The 17,654-nt window shown below is 34.7% G+C and overlaps 1 protein-coding gene across 3 annotated transcripts in view; it reads right to left on the bottom strand.

Moving 5' to 3' along the window:
• Window positions 1-17,654, bottom strand: part of RIMS1 (regulating synaptic membrane exocytosis 1) — a 339,793-nt gene that overhangs the window by 102,244 nt on the left and 219,895 nt on the right. For 2 of the 3 annotated variants that reach the window (XM_086461476.1, XM_086461474.1), the window contains exons 18-21: window positions 16,218-16,280; window positions 11,407-11,496; window positions 5,906-5,989; window positions 1,526-1,603 (exon numbers count right to left, since the gene is read on the bottom strand). In XM_086461476.1, coding sequence (XP_086317602.1) covers window positions 1,526-1,603; window positions 5,906-5,989; window positions 11,407-11,496; window positions 16,218-16,280 — 315 coding nt within the window. Of the gene's footprint in view, window positions 1-1,525; window positions 1,604-5,905; window positions 5,990-11,406; window positions 11,497-11,964; window positions 12,079-12,412; window positions 12,491-16,217; window positions 16,281-17,654 lie in introns of all 3 variants that reach the window. The other variant, XM_086461475.1, reaches the window with a different exon arrangement.

Genomic DNA, 17,654 nt, shown 5'->3' on the forward strand with positions numbered 1-17,654 from the left:
TAAGAACAAAGGTAAAGCACGTTTCACCAGTATGATCCAGGACTATAAACATATTATGAAAACCTCTGCAAGTCATGCGTGTTCCAAAATTTTGTTTACTATCCATAATAATGTGAGCATTTACAAATTAGGATTTACAATTTTAATCCTCTGGTAATTATCATTATATATAAATAAAAAGTGCATACAGAATTTCAGGAGTGGTCAAAACCAGGGAGCGATGATTATTCATCAATAGACCAGAAATGTTGACAAACGCTAACTTGCATCTTACACTGGTGGAAGAAACATGTATAGGAACTTGTGACGATATAATCAATGTCATATATTAAGCTATGAAAGAATTACTGTGGGCAAAACAATAAAAATATTATTTAAAAAAATATTTGAAACCTTTGTAGTTATACAGCATCCAATGTCTGAAATGGAAGATACTTAAACAGCTGTAACACCAAATTACACCCAAAGAATATAATCATAGTGGATTTTCATGATTTGTACCCCCTGCAATATTTGATGAGCATTATATTGTGATGCAGTATGCTCCACAACAGAGGAAATACTGCAGCAAAACACAACATGCTTTTTGCAGGAGCAGAGGTCATTCCCTGATGCTTTCTGTGTTTTCAAAGAATAGATTTTCTTACCAAGAAATAGTATCTTGGATTAAAAATTAAAATCCCCTTTGTCCTCAAACTATTTTATCCAGATTTTTTTTTTTTTCCATTCTCATCGCTTTTTAATATTTTTCTTTACCAGGAAAAATACAATGTCGCTACACAAGGAAACACATATTAAACACTTCAGCTTTACTTAAAACCTAAGGTTAGTGAAGTATTTAAAGTTATGGTTAGATCCACTGAACAACACGGCAGCATTAGCACTCAAATAATGTCACCCTCTTTATTTTCTGTTTGGTTGGTTATGGGGCTTATTTTCCTCTTCCTTAGACTGTGACATTACGTGCAACGGAGAAAGAGAGCACGTAGTGACTACTGTTTGTAGGACAGAAAAGCTGAGAGTAGGACACGCTTTCCTGTGAAAAATGACAAAGTAATACGTAGCACTAGTGAGCTGAATACACTTACTTTTCTGCACTCTGAGCTGTCCTTGCGAGCAGCACACATTAGAAATACATTTAAAATCACTACTTCCTTTCTGTTTCCTTCCTCTTGCTAAGAGGATGCTGTATACAATTCCATACAGCTCAGCAGCCTACTACAGCACTTGCAGTCCTGGCTCAGCTTGGTCATGCTGTGGGCATTGGCAGGGACCTATTTAAAGGCAGGCGTCCTTTCATGCCCATATACAAGGTACAGATAGTGCACTCATGTCATACTCAAATTTACTTCTTAAATGTACTTTATAGGGGATTAATTATTATCTATGAACAATATATGCATATATATACTTATACATAAAAAGATAATAAAACTATGTGAAAGTATTATGCAGAGCATATGAAGAATATACTATAACCAATACCTCAATTACTTGGAACTATGATTTGAGTAAATAAGGATACCTCTGTGCTGCTCCAGGTTTAGCACTTAGGTGGTCTACACTGTCCTGTTTTGGAATGCAAGACTCCAGCGTCCTTGTTCTTCACAAAATTTGGAAACATGGATGTGAATTTGGACAGAATGAGCAGAAACAGAGAGATGGTCACATGCAGTGAAGGTGGAGACATGCAGTCAAATATATAAACCAAAAGCATTAAGGCATTATCTGCTGAGAAAGGCTATATTTCTCATTTCCCCTTCCATTGATTTAATCCATACACTTTAAGGAAATGTTAAAATTTTTGGACATAATATCAACAATGTAAAATGCAATAAAGTAAAGAATGAAAGCCATAACGATATTTTTAAAAACCTTTATACTCTACATGCTGAATAGCAGCTTTGTGGCTGAATAGTTGCCATCATCCTTCTTGAGAATTATTCTACAGTATTGTTCATTAGATCAAGATCTAAACCTACACAGACCACCTTCCCTTAGGAATTTTAAAAATGCATATATTGTCATTACATTGTAAAAATTTCCTGAAAATGCAAGTACACGTCATAATTTCATGTATTTTGATGAAAACTTCATATTCTGTTGCCAGCCGGTAAAAATTAACAACATTTCAATAGCAAAGTAGAATAACTGACCCGTCTTTTTTTTTTTTTAAATTCAAATATAGTTCAGAATATTTCTTAACTTCTATATTATTTTCATTTCTGCTGAAGCTGTTTAAGAAGCTCAGAATCTGTTCATAGCTTTCAATTTGACATAGATACTATTAGCTTCTTGGTTTATTATTAGGTTTTTATGGAATATATGATAAAAAAAAATTTCTTGATAAGGTGTTATCAATACAATACTTTTTTCCAAATATAAAATTTGGCTTTTAATGAGAAAACTCAGCAAATTTTGCAGTCCACTAATAATCTAGGATATGTAATAAATTTACATCTATAACTCCATTAGGGTGAGGAAATGCTAAGGCTTCACTTTAAGGTCATAAATCTACCAACAGTCACACCAAACCACTGATCAACAAGGCCTAGTTATGTAAATAAAGAAACACTATATACTATTTTATATACAGACAAGGTATTCACAATTAACATTCCGAAGACCATGTGCCTCAAAATATTTTCACTATTGAGCGTAAAAAAAAAATCTACACACAGAATTACAATAACATTCCTATCAAAATTAAAAATTGCTATTTCTAAAGTGACAAGACAACATTTTTATAAAGTTTACTATCTAACATTTAAAATGATTTATTACTGGCTTGTACAAGAGACCTCAGTGGTTTACAGTGAGTCTGTTCATTTATGTAGCCTTAAAGCTATCAAGAATGTCCTGTTCAATACTTCCTGATTTTTCCAAAGATTTCTGAAAGGCTGGATCTACATGGTATGTGAGCTGGCAGGTCACAACTACTCTGAAGGCTTGGTACCTCTTCACACTCATTCCTAGAACTTCAATTCATGTCTTGTAGAACTGCCTCCCTGAACAAGTCCGATAGTGTTGCTGGAAAGATGGGAAAGGATCATCCAGGCCAAATCAGTCTGCCACTGCCACTGGCACCTCAAGTTCTCTTCATGAAAGTACTAGAAGGGTGCTTGCTCTACAGCTGGCTTCAGGACGACTCTTGGACAAGCATTCTTACAGATGCATGCATGACTGCCAAAAGCTACTTCTCTTAACTGAAAGTATATGAGCATTAATTTTTTTAAAGTCTTACTTTATCCATTCTTGGTTATATGCTGAAATTATATGAAGACTTCTCAAAAAGAACAGTCCACATACCATTAAATGCTCTACTTTCATTCTCCTTGTTTTTATCATCACTTACAATTTCACAATTTTGCAGTTCTCCAGTTACCAGAAAGTCTTTCTCTTTAGACATTCTAATTCTAACTTCTAATATAAAAACCAAAAAACCTCCCAGCAATGAAGCAAATTCAACCCAAAAACTATTCTTTAAAATGTCTTAAAGAAATACATGATACTAGCCAAACACTTGTTAATTCTTAACACTGAAATAACATCTAACTCACATCTTCATCTTGTCAAGGTATATCAAGGAGTCAGTTTTTCTGATATGGCAAGTGAACAAATTCCAGAATAACAAAAATTTTGCCAAGACTTTCACTGAAATTTATGTTATGAATCATTATCAATAAATACAATGTTGCAAAAACTGAATTTAAATGACAAAATTTTTAAATAATACGTAAGTCATATGTTTACGAAATGTATTCAGAAACAGATATTCTTGATTGCACCCTATATGCAAATTTGGCCAGTTTGTAAGATAAATATGGAATGTACTCAAATGAGTAAGATGACATTTGTCAAAGTCAATTAAACTGTGAAAATTTCATTTGAAAGTGGTGATAAGCAGTTAGTTACCCCTGCTGATCCATCAAACACTCATTCCCTGACACCCACTGCATCAGTTGTCAAGCACATCTTAAAAACCATAAAGTATAGAACTGAGTGGTGTTGACCAACTGCCAAAGCTATGGGAAATAATCAGAGTGAATATAAACTTAAGAAGCAGAAAACAAAGGTAAAGCGTCTTTGATTCCCTCACTGAAACTCTCTCTACAGACAAGGTGGGCTATTACTTTGTATTGGGCATGCAATGCAAAAAGCCCAACATTCTCCAAACTTCTTTTAATCTGGGAGAAAGATCCTGGAATTGGGAGGCTGGGACCAGTCATCAAGATTGAGGTTAGCCTAAACTCCCAGTTTCATCACTGACTGCATCACAGGGATTTGGCAACCAGATTACCTGCAAGACTTCCAAGCACAAGGTGGCACTGATATCACTAAGAAAATTAGACTGCTGTTTCTTTGACTCAAAATCTTTCCCATAACAGATTATATATCCTACAGATGCCTTACTGTAACATGTTTGCTAATAGGTATTAGATGAGTTCATTTTTCTCCACAAAACTTCATCTGACATCAAAAGGCTTACAATTCTGCACTAAGAATGGCAGTATTTAGAGGAAAACCTCATTTCAGTGACATGTGATATGGTTATTATTTAATTCTAATCAATTCAATGACAACAAGACTTTATCAAGTCTGATCCACTGAAGTCAAAGTCAGTCTTTCCATCGACTTGAGAAATGGGAAGTGAAATTACTTAACAATACCTCAAAGATACAAAGTACACTTGTAAACTATTAATAGCTGTCCCATCAAAGGGATGTGTTGGCAAAATTTCTAGAAACGCAGTACCTGTAAGGAGGGGTAATTTTGAAATAATGTCTCACAACTTTAGTTCCATAATTTATAATGCTGTCTTAAAAAAAAAAAAAAAGAAATGCTATCCAACCACAATCACACTCTTCCCACATTGTATTAGTGGCATACATCCAGTATCAAGCAAACAGGACAAATTACAGTACAAATATACGTACTGTAAACTTTAGCAGAAAGTAAGCACTAGCATTATAGTAACCGAGTTTTATCCGTACACCAGTCTCACAGTTTTAAGTGCAACTTCGTAAGAGTTTACACGCGTGCACTATTTACATGAGCAATCTGTACCCTGCCATTTACTGTAACACAAAAAATTTGAGGGGAAAATTTTGACTTTGCATCTCAATAGAAACTAGAATGCCTGGTTAAAAAAAAAAAACAAAAAACAACCCAGATCTATCTGTAAAAAAAAAAAATTACTACTGCCAAAGCAATAGACTATCAAACCTGATTTGAGTACAAAGTTCATGGTAAGAAAAAAACCAAAGGTAATTCCATTAATGATAGGTGGTACTCAGCATAAAAAATTATTTAAAGCACTGGTGTTTTTAAACAAAACCTACCTTGTTAGGAAAACCTGCTCCATGGAGACCATCCTGAATGGACAGAATTTACGAACAGTGCCAATTTTTACACACATCAACTAGCAAGTGTACCAAGACTTCCAGTGTATCAGTTTGTGGGGTTTTTCTCCCCTTATGAACAGTTTGTTTAAAAAAGGAAAAAAACCCACCCCAATAAAAATAAACACCTAGACAAGAATAGGCTCAACAACAAATATTTATCATATTATAAAGCACCACAGTGAAAACACCACCAACATTTACAGAAGCAGGTAAAAACACACTAAAGAACATTAACACAGATGACGTTCTGTTGTATTAGACTTATTTCATGGTTTGTGACCATTTAGGCAAACGGGAAACTTGAAAAGACATTAATTCCTTGGTGCTTTATAACAATTCAACAAAATACAGAGATGATACCTAAGCTGCTGTTTTATTTTGGGCTTCTGGAGGTTGTAAGTCTCTCTCAACATATATGCATACTTTTAAATTTCAGTATACTCCTCTGAGAGTGCAAGATGCAGTAAGCCACTTTTCAACTGGGAGGAGTTGACTAGTACCTGTCATCCTCCGGAGATGCATGCTGGATATGAATCCTGGGACTAGTAGGTCGTCTCCTCTCTAGTGAGGGGGACCATCTACCCCTGTTTGCCCGTTCAATAAAACAGGAAAAAAATAGGATATTTAGTTTGTGATAAAATTAATTATATGGGACTTGGGACTGGAAAAATACCCCAAAAAGTAATGAGAGTGTGTAATTTAATTATTTTTTCTAGCAGTTTTCTAATCCCCACCTATACTATTCTCATGGCTGTTTAATGCAGAAACATTACAACTGAAACAAAGAGAATGTATGCCCGAAGATGCAGAATTTAGAACAATATAAATATTTTACATAGGGTAACATTAAGTTTTCAAATATTCTCAAATGCTAGACTATCAAAAAACCCATCTTTCGCATAGAAAGTTGTAATTCCAAACTAGAAGAGCTTTTCAAAGACCATATTATGGTAATTTTCTGTCAACTACTGGCTGGTATTTTGTTAAGCCTATCTCCTAGCTCTTTGCACTGAAAAATGCTCTCTCAGTAAAAATGTAGGACTATGAATTACAAGAAAAATTCTGAGGCATAAAGTGACCCTTTTCTGGAATGTAATGAGAGAGTAAGGTAAATTAATTAGCTACAACTAAGCTACACACATTTGTGTAGAACCACTGGGGTAATTTTTCTTTCAATTAAAATATATATATTGTGTGCAGCCAGCTTCCTCTTCTGTACATTTTTCTGTATCCCTGTAGTACATGCCAGCAGATTATGTTGTATAATTACATTTAACAAAAAGGACCTGAATTGTGAATGAAAACTGGTGTCTTATGTGATTTTTTTTCTTGAAAAAGCTCATTTAATTTAGAATGATATATACTATACTATAAACTGGTGTTGCTTATTTTGTTGTAATAGCACAAGTGTATGTATAACAATTTGCAAACCCAAAATACACTGATTAATTTACAAAAAGCAAAATGTTTACATAAACTCTGCACAACCATCTAATATTTCACTTTCTGAGGCATCCTTCCAGTCCATGTAATAAGGAAAAGGATTTGATTTATGGAACATGCAAATAACAAAGGTTTCAAGGAGATTAGCGTCACTTGAACAGTTAGGTTGATCTTTCAGAGGTTTCAAGAGCAAATAGGTTGTTAGTAGATAGTTTCTTTTTCTCTCCAAAAGCAAGTGTTAAAGAAAATGTTAATGCATCAGTGCACTCAGTCAAAGCCCTTAATATGCTGATATCCACTACAAATATTAAACAGCATTTGATAGAATTAACTAGGTCATGCAGTATGAACTTTGAGAACATGCTCCTCTTTTTCACTGAACATGGAATGACCATGAGCCACAGCACAATGCAGACAAACATGCAATAACCTATTCCTTTACATGGTTGAAAAGAACTGGAAACACAGTATGCTGCATACCTAATGCAAACAGTTATTTTACTGTACATTATTTTAAATGTAAATGGTGATATCCCACATAACTGTTAAGGGCATGCAATACAAACACCCAATACTTCAGATTTACCAAAAAAAACTTAGAAAAAACAACATGAAATCAGGACAGGTCTTAATTGGATCAAGTGACAGCTCCAACTTCGCTGTTATCTATTTATGAGTAGGTAACAGGTAACTATTCAGTTTTGTATCTTGTTTAGGTGCTACTGACCAGCTGATAGGAAATGTCCTGAAGATCTTTGAAATGTTTTGATTCCTACTGCAGTGAAGCACCTCAGAACAAATCTAACACAGATGCTGGGCTGCATTTTGCAGATATGCTGACCCTGTTGTAATGAACTAATCCCTGGGCTGTGCTCCTTGGTTTTATTTGCTCAGATCTCTACTAGCCAACCTCTCAGGACCAAAGCATACAAGTACAACTGCTCTTGTGCTAACTGCTAATACACACAATTGCATGAAACATAAGAAACTTAGAAGGTAAATAAAAGTCACGCTACTTCCTATTAGGTAACTACCACTGGCTGCAATCTTATGTCAATCTGGGGAAGATGCTATTACGATCAGAAACCACTGCTGAATCAGTTCAGATATCACAATTAAATTTCATGCCTATGTGCTTTCCTGACTGGAGGCTGGGGGTTGCAAACAAATTTCTCCATTCTAAAGAAGTGGTATCCAATTTACAAGGAAAAAAAGCATAAATTTTGAGATACAGTGAAAAGGAAAAAAAAAAAATCATACTAAAGGAAGTAGTAGCAGCAAAAATGTTTTCAATGGCATTAAGGGATATTTATGACTATATTGTAAACCAACAGATCATCACAGGAACTTCAACCCCACAATCATTTTGAAAAAAAAACAGCTTGGAGTAAATGGGGGGGGGGGGGGAGGGGGGCAGAGGGGAAGAGTTTAAAAAAAAAGGCATGAATGGTGCAACTGAATAGATGTACTAGTATGGGCTGGATATTTCTGAGTATCCTAGTGTACTCTGTGCCAAACAGAAATATAAAATTAAGTTCTGTACCAAACCATTCTATTTACCAAAACAGTTCGGCAGGCCTGTGTCAGGGTATGGTCAGTTTGCCAGTCAAGTTATACAGACTTTCCTTGCTCAAATGACAAAGCTTGTAACAGGAGAAAAGGAATGTCTTTTTTTTGTTGCTTTGTTTTTGGTTTAGTGCAACTAACAAGACTTATATATCCCAAATTCATATATACTGCTGAAAGTACTTTTCTGCTGGTATATGTGGGTCAACAAAATGACTTTTACTGGCAAAGAAGCATCTTAAAAACGAGTAACTACTCCGACCATTCCAAATTACATGAATGATGTTGTATAGAGTGTAAGCATCAAAATAATTTCCAATAAGGCATTGACACAGAGAAATAGGGCTCTTTTGTCCATCAGTTATACACAGCCAATACCATTTTGTTAAAAAAACCTCAGTTGGACCATTTTAACTCTTGGTCTCAAATACAATCTAATTTATACCCTCTGAGACAAAAGGTTGGGGCATACAAGTAGAAACAATTTTCAATAAGGTGAGTATACTCATAATTTTGTTGAAGAAAATATATGATGCCAGATTTAGAAGTCTATCTTTATGCTTTTTAAATAAAATCTACAATTCCATTCAGGGTGGGGAGAGGAAACACCATAAAAATAACTAACCATGCCTTCAACATAGGTCCTCAAATACAATAATAAAGTGGTGCTGTATAGACTGGACTTCACAAAACACTGCAGTGTTTGTTACAAGCAGGACCAGCTCTACATCTGACGGATATTTGTCTGATCTCTTCTTAGACAGTCCCCAGTAACGAAGACAACCTTTTCTATATTGTCTATTACAGTGTTTCACTGTAGTTGCTTTCAAAACAGCTTTCCTGTTGTTTAAGATGAAACCATCTCACTGCATTGTAAGTCCCTTATTCTTGTCTTGTCCAGAACAGAAACAAAATGCTTATTACATGTCTTGAACTTAATTCTATGTTCTTCAAACTAAAGACTCCTCTATCATTACATGCAACTGATTGCTAACCTGATTTTAAAGGGTAAGCAGATACATTCAACAGTGGAGAATTAAATCTTCTATAATTAACTTCCTCCAAAACAAAAAGATTAATTAAGTGTTTTTTATACAGTAAATATAACACCTTCCTCCAAAAATTGGGCTGTATTGGAAAAACATTATCTATGTTGGAAGAAAAGAAAAAAATTATGTCCTAAATCCTTTGTCAGAGCCACACAGATCTTATTTTCAACAAAACCATCATGGAAAATTTGAATAGGAATTTCCTAAAATGAGCTTTTCTGAACCCCCATGAAGGATCCCAAGTCAAAAGCACCTGTTTAGGACCACGTTTTTAGTAGCATTAGAGGACATCAACACAAACTAAACACTTTTCTTCATGAGGAGATCATGAAAAATGTTGCAGATTTTGTGAGTGCCTATGGGACAGAGGTTGCTGGACATGAATTAGAAAAACATAACAGAACTAGTTAACAACAGTGACAGGTGTAGTTTTGAGTACAATCTTTTAACTGGATAGTTTACCATTGCCAGTTACTGTTTCATTGAATATTTAACTTGATAAGTGGCGTCTTGAAATAAAAGTACAAAATATACTGCTCATAAAAGTACGAAACATAGTACTCATGTCCATGTTATTACATTAAATAGCTCCTTGTAGATGAATACAGCTGTATATCTCTACATGATTAGTTATTAATATGATGCTACAATTTTTTTAAAAAATAATCTGGAATGATATCCTGTATTTCATTCTGAGTGGCCTTATTTCTGTCATACCTGGGTTTTTGTTTTTTAATAACCATGTATATATTATCTATGATATATTGAGCTCAATCTTAAAAAGGAATGAATTAGCGTAGATCCCTCTGAGATACCTCAGCAGAACATTAGTCATTCCTTTGCAAGATGGGTACAACTTGAGAAGAGCAAAGTGCCAATCAAGGAGCAGCAAGAAGTGGGGAGGAGGGAAAGGGAAATGTCATAAAAAGCTTAGCAGAATCTTATCTCAAAGAGAAAAGTACATTCTTATTGCCTTTCTTCACAGGTCCTCTCCCAAAACAATGAAAATGATGCAACTGTTATAACCATCACACTGTGGGTTGACTGACAAATCGACTTTGCATTATTAACTGCCACACTAGTTAAATATGTATTGCACAGCTGAAATTGTAATTCCACCACATTCCCACTCAATGGGAGCCCATTATTGCCTTTAGTGAAGCTAAAATCTCACTCTCAAATGGTGTATTTCTTAGCCAAAACCACAGGTGGTGATGAAAAATTCCCTTGTGGAACAATCCCATCTGCCAAACATATCAGCAGTATTTAGTTCACCTGAGATTTAGAACCAAGCTCTTGTAATATTAAAAATTCAGAAAGCATCCATAAAATGACTGCACAATGTACGTGACTCAACAATATTTCATTTAAATTGCAAACATGTCTTCTTAAGAGTCTTAATATAATGTCACAGAGTGAAAAAACTTAGTGCAGTGATTTGCCTTGGAATTGCAAAAGCAGATGCAGCAGATTAGATTAAGAAAGCAACGAAGTTTTGCTGTTTTGTAGAAAATACATCACTATACAAAGTTCTATCACTATACAGTTCTGGTTTGAAATATGAGAGTTTTGTCATAATTTACAAATTATGTTACTGCCATATTAGCAGTCCACAGAACAGGCAAGAAACAAACATAATACTTTTTAGTAAATGATGATGAAGCTTTGTCAAAATCCTTACACTACAACGCTACTATCAGCATACTGAGGACTTTTGTAAACAACGACATCAGCTTGAACTAAAATAAGGAAAGAAGCCAGAAGCGGTTATAAATGCCAACACACAATTTACATGACATACATGAATATAGGAGCAAAAATGTCTACAAATATCAAAGCAGACATGAATGTACAAGAATGTAGAGTACTCATATGAAGAAAAACAAATCTGATAAAGATCACCAGCACAGATGACAAGAAATTCATAAGTTTTTATTTTATACCTTTCTCGTTCTGGTGAATGCAAACTAGTATCTGGTCTCAAGCAGTTGGTACTAGCACTCCTAGCCCTGTCAAGGGAGGGCTGTAGTTCACTAGTGCCAGTGCATTGCATCCAATGGTAGAAGAGAAAGAAAAAGAAAACAAAGAAAGGAATACAATGTTAGATATTAACTCATAAAATAATGCTCTCTTTACAGAAAATGTAGAATCACAATGATTTAATTAAGGAAAACGTAAAAGAGCTGACTGGATGACAGTGCCAAGATTTGTTCAGGAAATAAAAGCAAACAAAAGATCGCTAGAAAGTTTTTGCTAAGATCGTTGAAATGTTTAAAACTCATTGAAATGAGACAAAACAACATCCACTTGTAAGAAAGTGGAATGAGAAATATCAAACAATAAAATTAAATCCTTATTAACAGCAGTAAATCTTAAGCCAACATAAAAGGATGTGATACACTGTATATATTATGTGAAGTCACTTTACAGTGAAGCTCATAGATTCTGAAAATCCATATTAGATACCAAACAGGAGGGGGGATTAATCCTCAGTTTCTTACCTAACAAGTAGATCATCTCCAAATTTCGGTATTCGTGAATTAAGGCAATCACGAAGGAGTGAAATATCCTGTCTAATCACGGATTTGGTCTTAGCACATGCAGGAAGAGTTGAGCTTTGTAAATTAAAATTATTTAAACAAAATGAAAATAAATTTGACACGTAACCAAAATCTTACACATAAACAAAAGAATGTAACAAAGAAAAACATGCAACATATAATTTTAAAGTGAAGACAACTCTGCCTAATACAAAGTGGTTTGATTTGAGTCTTTTTGAAATGTAGGGGTTAATTTAAGCAACTAAATGAAGTTATTTTAAGATTATATCCCTTATCTCTCAGTTACAAAACCCGAATGAAACATTTTTAATTTTCTTTATTTAACAAGGCAAGACTATTTTTTAAAAAAGGATCTAACTACTTAAAGGGGACTCTAAACACTTCTTACCTGTATATGTTCCAATGAGTACCATTTTCTAGTAAAGGCATCTTGGGTGGTAAAGTTTTATAGTGCCTAACAGAACTTCTTGAATGTAGTGGAACAGAAAAGAAAACAGAACAACAGAAAAACATGCCAGAAATAAAAAGATGGTGAAGGTAAGCAAAGACTAACCAGAACGTAAAATAAATGCATAAAATTCTACTACATTTAATAGCTGCATGAGTAGATTTCTCAATATATGTTTTTCTCAACTACTGCGACAGCTATCCAGGGAACAAATTTTTGTATTTACACTTTTATTAATACAGTCCTTGAACTCATGTCAATACTAGTACAGCTCAGACTTTTTCCCTGTAATGAAATTAATCTGAATTCTATTTATAAAGATTTTTAATTAAAATACACAAGCTGTTGTAAAGGACCAGGTTGATATTAAACTTGCTCTTTATTCTCTTATTGATGCCTTACTTAGAACTACAGAGACTTTAACTTCTTCAGTAGCTAAGCATGCCAAGCTTGCTAAAACAGTGATATATAGTATCACAAACTTAATTATAGATGTATTAGCATCTGGCATTTCTGAACGTGGAAGTCTTTTGGAAGTGGTGTATCAGCTTCAAAATCTAACAGTTATTAGATGCTATTAATAATAAGCTAATTAAAAATCCTAGGAGATCCACTAGGTCAGCCAGCACTGCAGCACTCTGAGATGATATTAGACAGTTGTCATGTAACAACACTTACAGTACAGTATGGAATTTTAGAACGGGAAATGTTTGCTTCATTATCCAGCTCTAGAAATTTAGAGGTAGAAATTTAAAGGCAGACAGTGACTGCCAAATGGGAATCATGGCCATTTAATAGTTAAGGGTTAATAATCAAGTTCTAAAAATTTTCCACATACCCTACCGGGTTGCTATAAGTAGGAGGACCAGCAGCCTAGAGGATTTTGCAGCTTCAAGAACACCCTATCCTAATAGAACATTTTGATTCCTGTTAAGGCTTGGACCTAGGCACAGCAGATCAACATTACAAACCTGGCTGTATCGCAGACAGCTGAAACAACTCTGCCTGGAAACCCTAGTGTTCGTAAAACCCTGAGGGACTCTTATCAGGGAGTGTAGCGATTGAAAAAGGGGTAATGGTTTCAAACTGAAAGAGGGGAGATTTAGATTAGATATTAGGAAGAAGTTCTTTACTGAGAGGATGGTGAGACACTGGAACAGGTTGTCCAGAGAAGCTCCTCCCTGGAAGTGTCCAAGGCCACGCTGGATGGGGCTTTGAGCAACCTGGTCTAGTGGGAGGTGTCCCTGTCCATGGCAGGGGGGTGGAGGTGGAACTAGATGATCATTAATGTCCCTTCCAACCCAAACCATTCTATGATTCTATGTGCTTTGGAGGAGCTTTGACGCTTTTTGTACAGGTTTAGTGGTCATCACCACTCATATCGCTACCAGAGGTCACTGTGACATTGTAAAATTGGAATAAAGGAATAGCTGTCTATCAGGTCACTCCTGGCATACTAGCAATCAAACCAATCAAAGTGGTTGTGACCCAAGACATGGAATGTGATGACCCATGGTCTATGGCATAGGTTCATGTCCTTCCACTATTTCTGCTATTAGTCAATAATAGCATACAGATGGACAGGATGGACAGCTAGGACTACTATTACTCTAAACTGGTGTATTAAACTAACCATATATCTTAGTTTTGTAGCTTGGATTATATCATATTAATATTTCTTTCATTTAACATGAAACCCTTAACATTTCTTTCCCATTTTAAACTAAAGTTGTCTCAATAATTACTTAAAACATTATTCAGTAAGCTGTTTAGAAAACAAGGATAAAGCCTTATAATGTTTCTAACACGAATAAATGTCAGGCCATTACAAATGAGAAAAGACAGAAGTTGACAACCAATGCGCAGACCAACTCTTTGTTGAAAGGGTTTTTGAGACTGTTCACTCAAGGATGGATATTGGCAATTTTCTGGATATTATTCAAACTTAGATTAGGCTGTATAAACCTCAGAGTTGAATTTAAGAATCAATTTAAAGTCTTCTATTGCCCTCATATTCACCTTCAACACATTATTCAGAGTACCATTCCGTTTTACAGTATACCATTACTGTTCTCTAAGGGGTGAAATTGTTACTTTTTTTGATCGTAAAAAAAATAACAGGAGTAATTGGAATAAGGAAAAAGACAAGAAAGGGCTGTACTCTCTAAATTCAGCATAGCTCCTAGGTAACTCCATTGCTGCCCATGCACAGTTTTTAGCTGTTTAACTGGCCAGACTGGTTAGTAGATTCGTATTATTGGAAATCTATAGTGGCTGGGAAATGTACGTCAAACGTTCATAATACAATATTTACTTTGTGAATTAAGTGAGAACATAAGCATTGCCATTGAAGACTTCCAATGAAAATTATAATCTTTAAGAGGGAAAGAAAAAGCACAGAGCCAGAGGCAGGGAGGGGAATGAAGCTATAGAAGATGCATCAGAAAAAGAAAGGCCATAGGAAGGGGGCAGGAAAAATTGCTATTGTATGACAATAAACAGACATAAAATAACAGGGAGTGAAATAAATGATTAAGCTTTAAAACCTAAAATGTTGAGGAATAAGCTTTTTTAGCTGAAGTATGAGAATGAAACTTTTTCTAGTGATAATAACTTAAATTTTAATTTAACAGCTTCACTGATGCACAGATTTTGTTTGAAACTTTTCATATTTATTATTTTACCTTCATACTACTGTGCCTTCTAACAGAAACCCATCACAGCATCTGCGATGCTGTTTCAAATTCAATTACTAGAATTAAAGCAACGCAAGGCATATAAAAATACCCCAAAACTACTCTGTAGGGGAAAATCCTCCACCAAGTAAACGAATAAGTACATTAGACAACATGGTTTTAAAAGTTTGATGGTTTTAAACATATAGCACTGACATAAAACTCTTAGCAACATCCATATCCCAAACAGAAAAATGTTTAACTACTTCAACTTCAACCCACATTTTTACTGATTCAAACCAGAAGAATTTCTAGTCAATCTGACATCTAATTTTAACAAAGTTAAAGACATGGTGAAAAAAAATAAAGAGGTGTGTGTGCAGAATTAGATTTGTTAGATAAAGATATTTCAGTCCTGTTTAGTTTCACAACATTGGGAAGAGTTGAGACAGAATGCTCCAAGCTTTGGAACAAGAGATTAATGAAGACTGAAGATGAGCCCAAGCTACAAAGTTCATGCCTGGATCTAATTTATAGCACAATTTGTAGATGCAAAACTAAGTAATACGAGACCCCCTCAAATCTGGGATTCCCAGTAAGCCCTCATTAACCACTGTTCTTTCCTCTACAAGTGACCAAAATCAGCATGAGATTAGGTGTCACAACAAGTAAAGACTGTTGGCTGGTGAGTGGCTGTAATATAAACATTAAAATGCAAATAAAAGAAAACATAAAAACAAATAAAAAGGAGTGTTTGAAATTATAACAACACTGTCATGCATTGGGTAATCGAGCCTTCTGTGACTAGACAGAAAATCTACCAAAAAATACAACTGCAAAACCAGAAATTTCTTCAACTGCTTTAATCCTTACTACTGAAGTTCACAAACATATATACACATCTCAATCTGAATTAAAAGGAACAAAAAAGAACAACTGACACCTGGATCACAATGTACCAGGAAGTTCTTTACTTACTGGGACTAGATACCACTATGGAAAAAAGTCGGGCACACAAGGTATAGACAACTGACCAGATGTGTTCATGATTACCAAATTCCTGTATTTACCTGATGGTATGTAGGCACTCTGCACTTCTTCCTCGTTTTGCTCTGGGCAGCATAAGAAGCTCACTGCACAGACAGGATGGGTGGTGAGTGAAACAGATAAAATTATGAAGCATCAGATGACATGGGTTTTGCCAATGATAAGCAAATGAAAACATAAAAAGAAACAAGAAGCTTCCACCCAGATAGTCGGATAATGTTCAAACCCAGCGTGTACTTCTCGAAGAATATGAGCCAAAAAATGCCTGTGATAACTACATTTTCAACAAATCCCCTTTAGTGTGGCACTTAAGTTTGTGGGATTTCTCCTTTTAAAATTCAGAAGTACTGTTTCAGAGCTCTCATGACAAAAGGAATCCATAAAACAGCTACATTTCTCTAATAACCTCCTTTTTCATGAACTAATTAATGAAGAAATAGTTTAGGGGGAAAAAAAAAAAAGATACTTCTTGTTTGGGTTTGATTTTTTTTGCTGTTGTTCCTAAGCCACAAAAACATACATGAAAAAGCAAAGAGTGTTTGCTACTAATTTACTGCAGCTTGGTTTAAGGGAAGAGTGATCAGTCACCCTTTTGGGAAAAACAAAAATATATGTTCACTGGAAATATTATGTTTGGCCAAATACAAATTCTTACTGATAGTTCTTGACAGTATTTTTTAATGCAATTCTAAAGAAACAAAATTCGCTAATCAGCCATCAGATTTTTTGTTTCTTATTGTTTCCAATTGAGAAAATCAGCTGTCTATTCTATTTTTTCATTTACTGTTACCAAACACATGCTACAGCCAGCAAGATGGTAAAATTAATACATATTTATGCCTATGGTAAATATGACTATGGTATGAAATATCCCTTGTATTAATCTTGTAGTTTTATGCTCTTCAACACAATCAGAAAGACCAAGCTCCAAACCTCCTAATTGTCATAAATATGAAATTAAAGCTAAACTTCATGGAAACATGCTATTTTAAAACAAGCAGGGAATCATATGAAGTACTATGGTGAGAAAGAGAGAAAAAATTACAAAATAGATAAAGCAGCAGTTGTTCAGTGTGTTTTGTGCTTCATGCCATTATAAAATGACCCATTTAATTGATGCAGTATAGGTAATATTTATCTAATGTTCTAAATTGGGCAGCTTGAAATAATGGGTTGTGAGTCACATGTGAGATTTAACTTTGCATCTGGAACCACTAGCCTGATTTTGATGCAACAAAATTTATCAAATTTGAACCAAATTGTTGGGTTTTTTTAAAGCAAAATTTCCATGCATATGCTCAGAGGACTGGCAGAATTTATATGCAGGTTTCCAAATGAAAAATAAACATGCATTTTAGGAAAAAAGCTATCATTTTCTTAAGAGATGTGAAGTAGATGCAAAGTCCACATTAAATCATATGGTATTTCGTTAATATTTACCCTACTTTTGCTAAGCCAAA

This window comes from Leptosomus discolor, chromosome 2, assembly GCF_034619465.1.
Source record: "Leptosomus discolor isolate bLepDis1 chromosome 2, bLepDis1.hap2, whole genome shotgun sequence".
In the NCBI taxonomy this organism is placed as follows: Eukaryota; Metazoa; Chordata; class Aves; order Leptosomiformes; family Leptosomidae; genus Leptosomus; species Leptosomus discolor.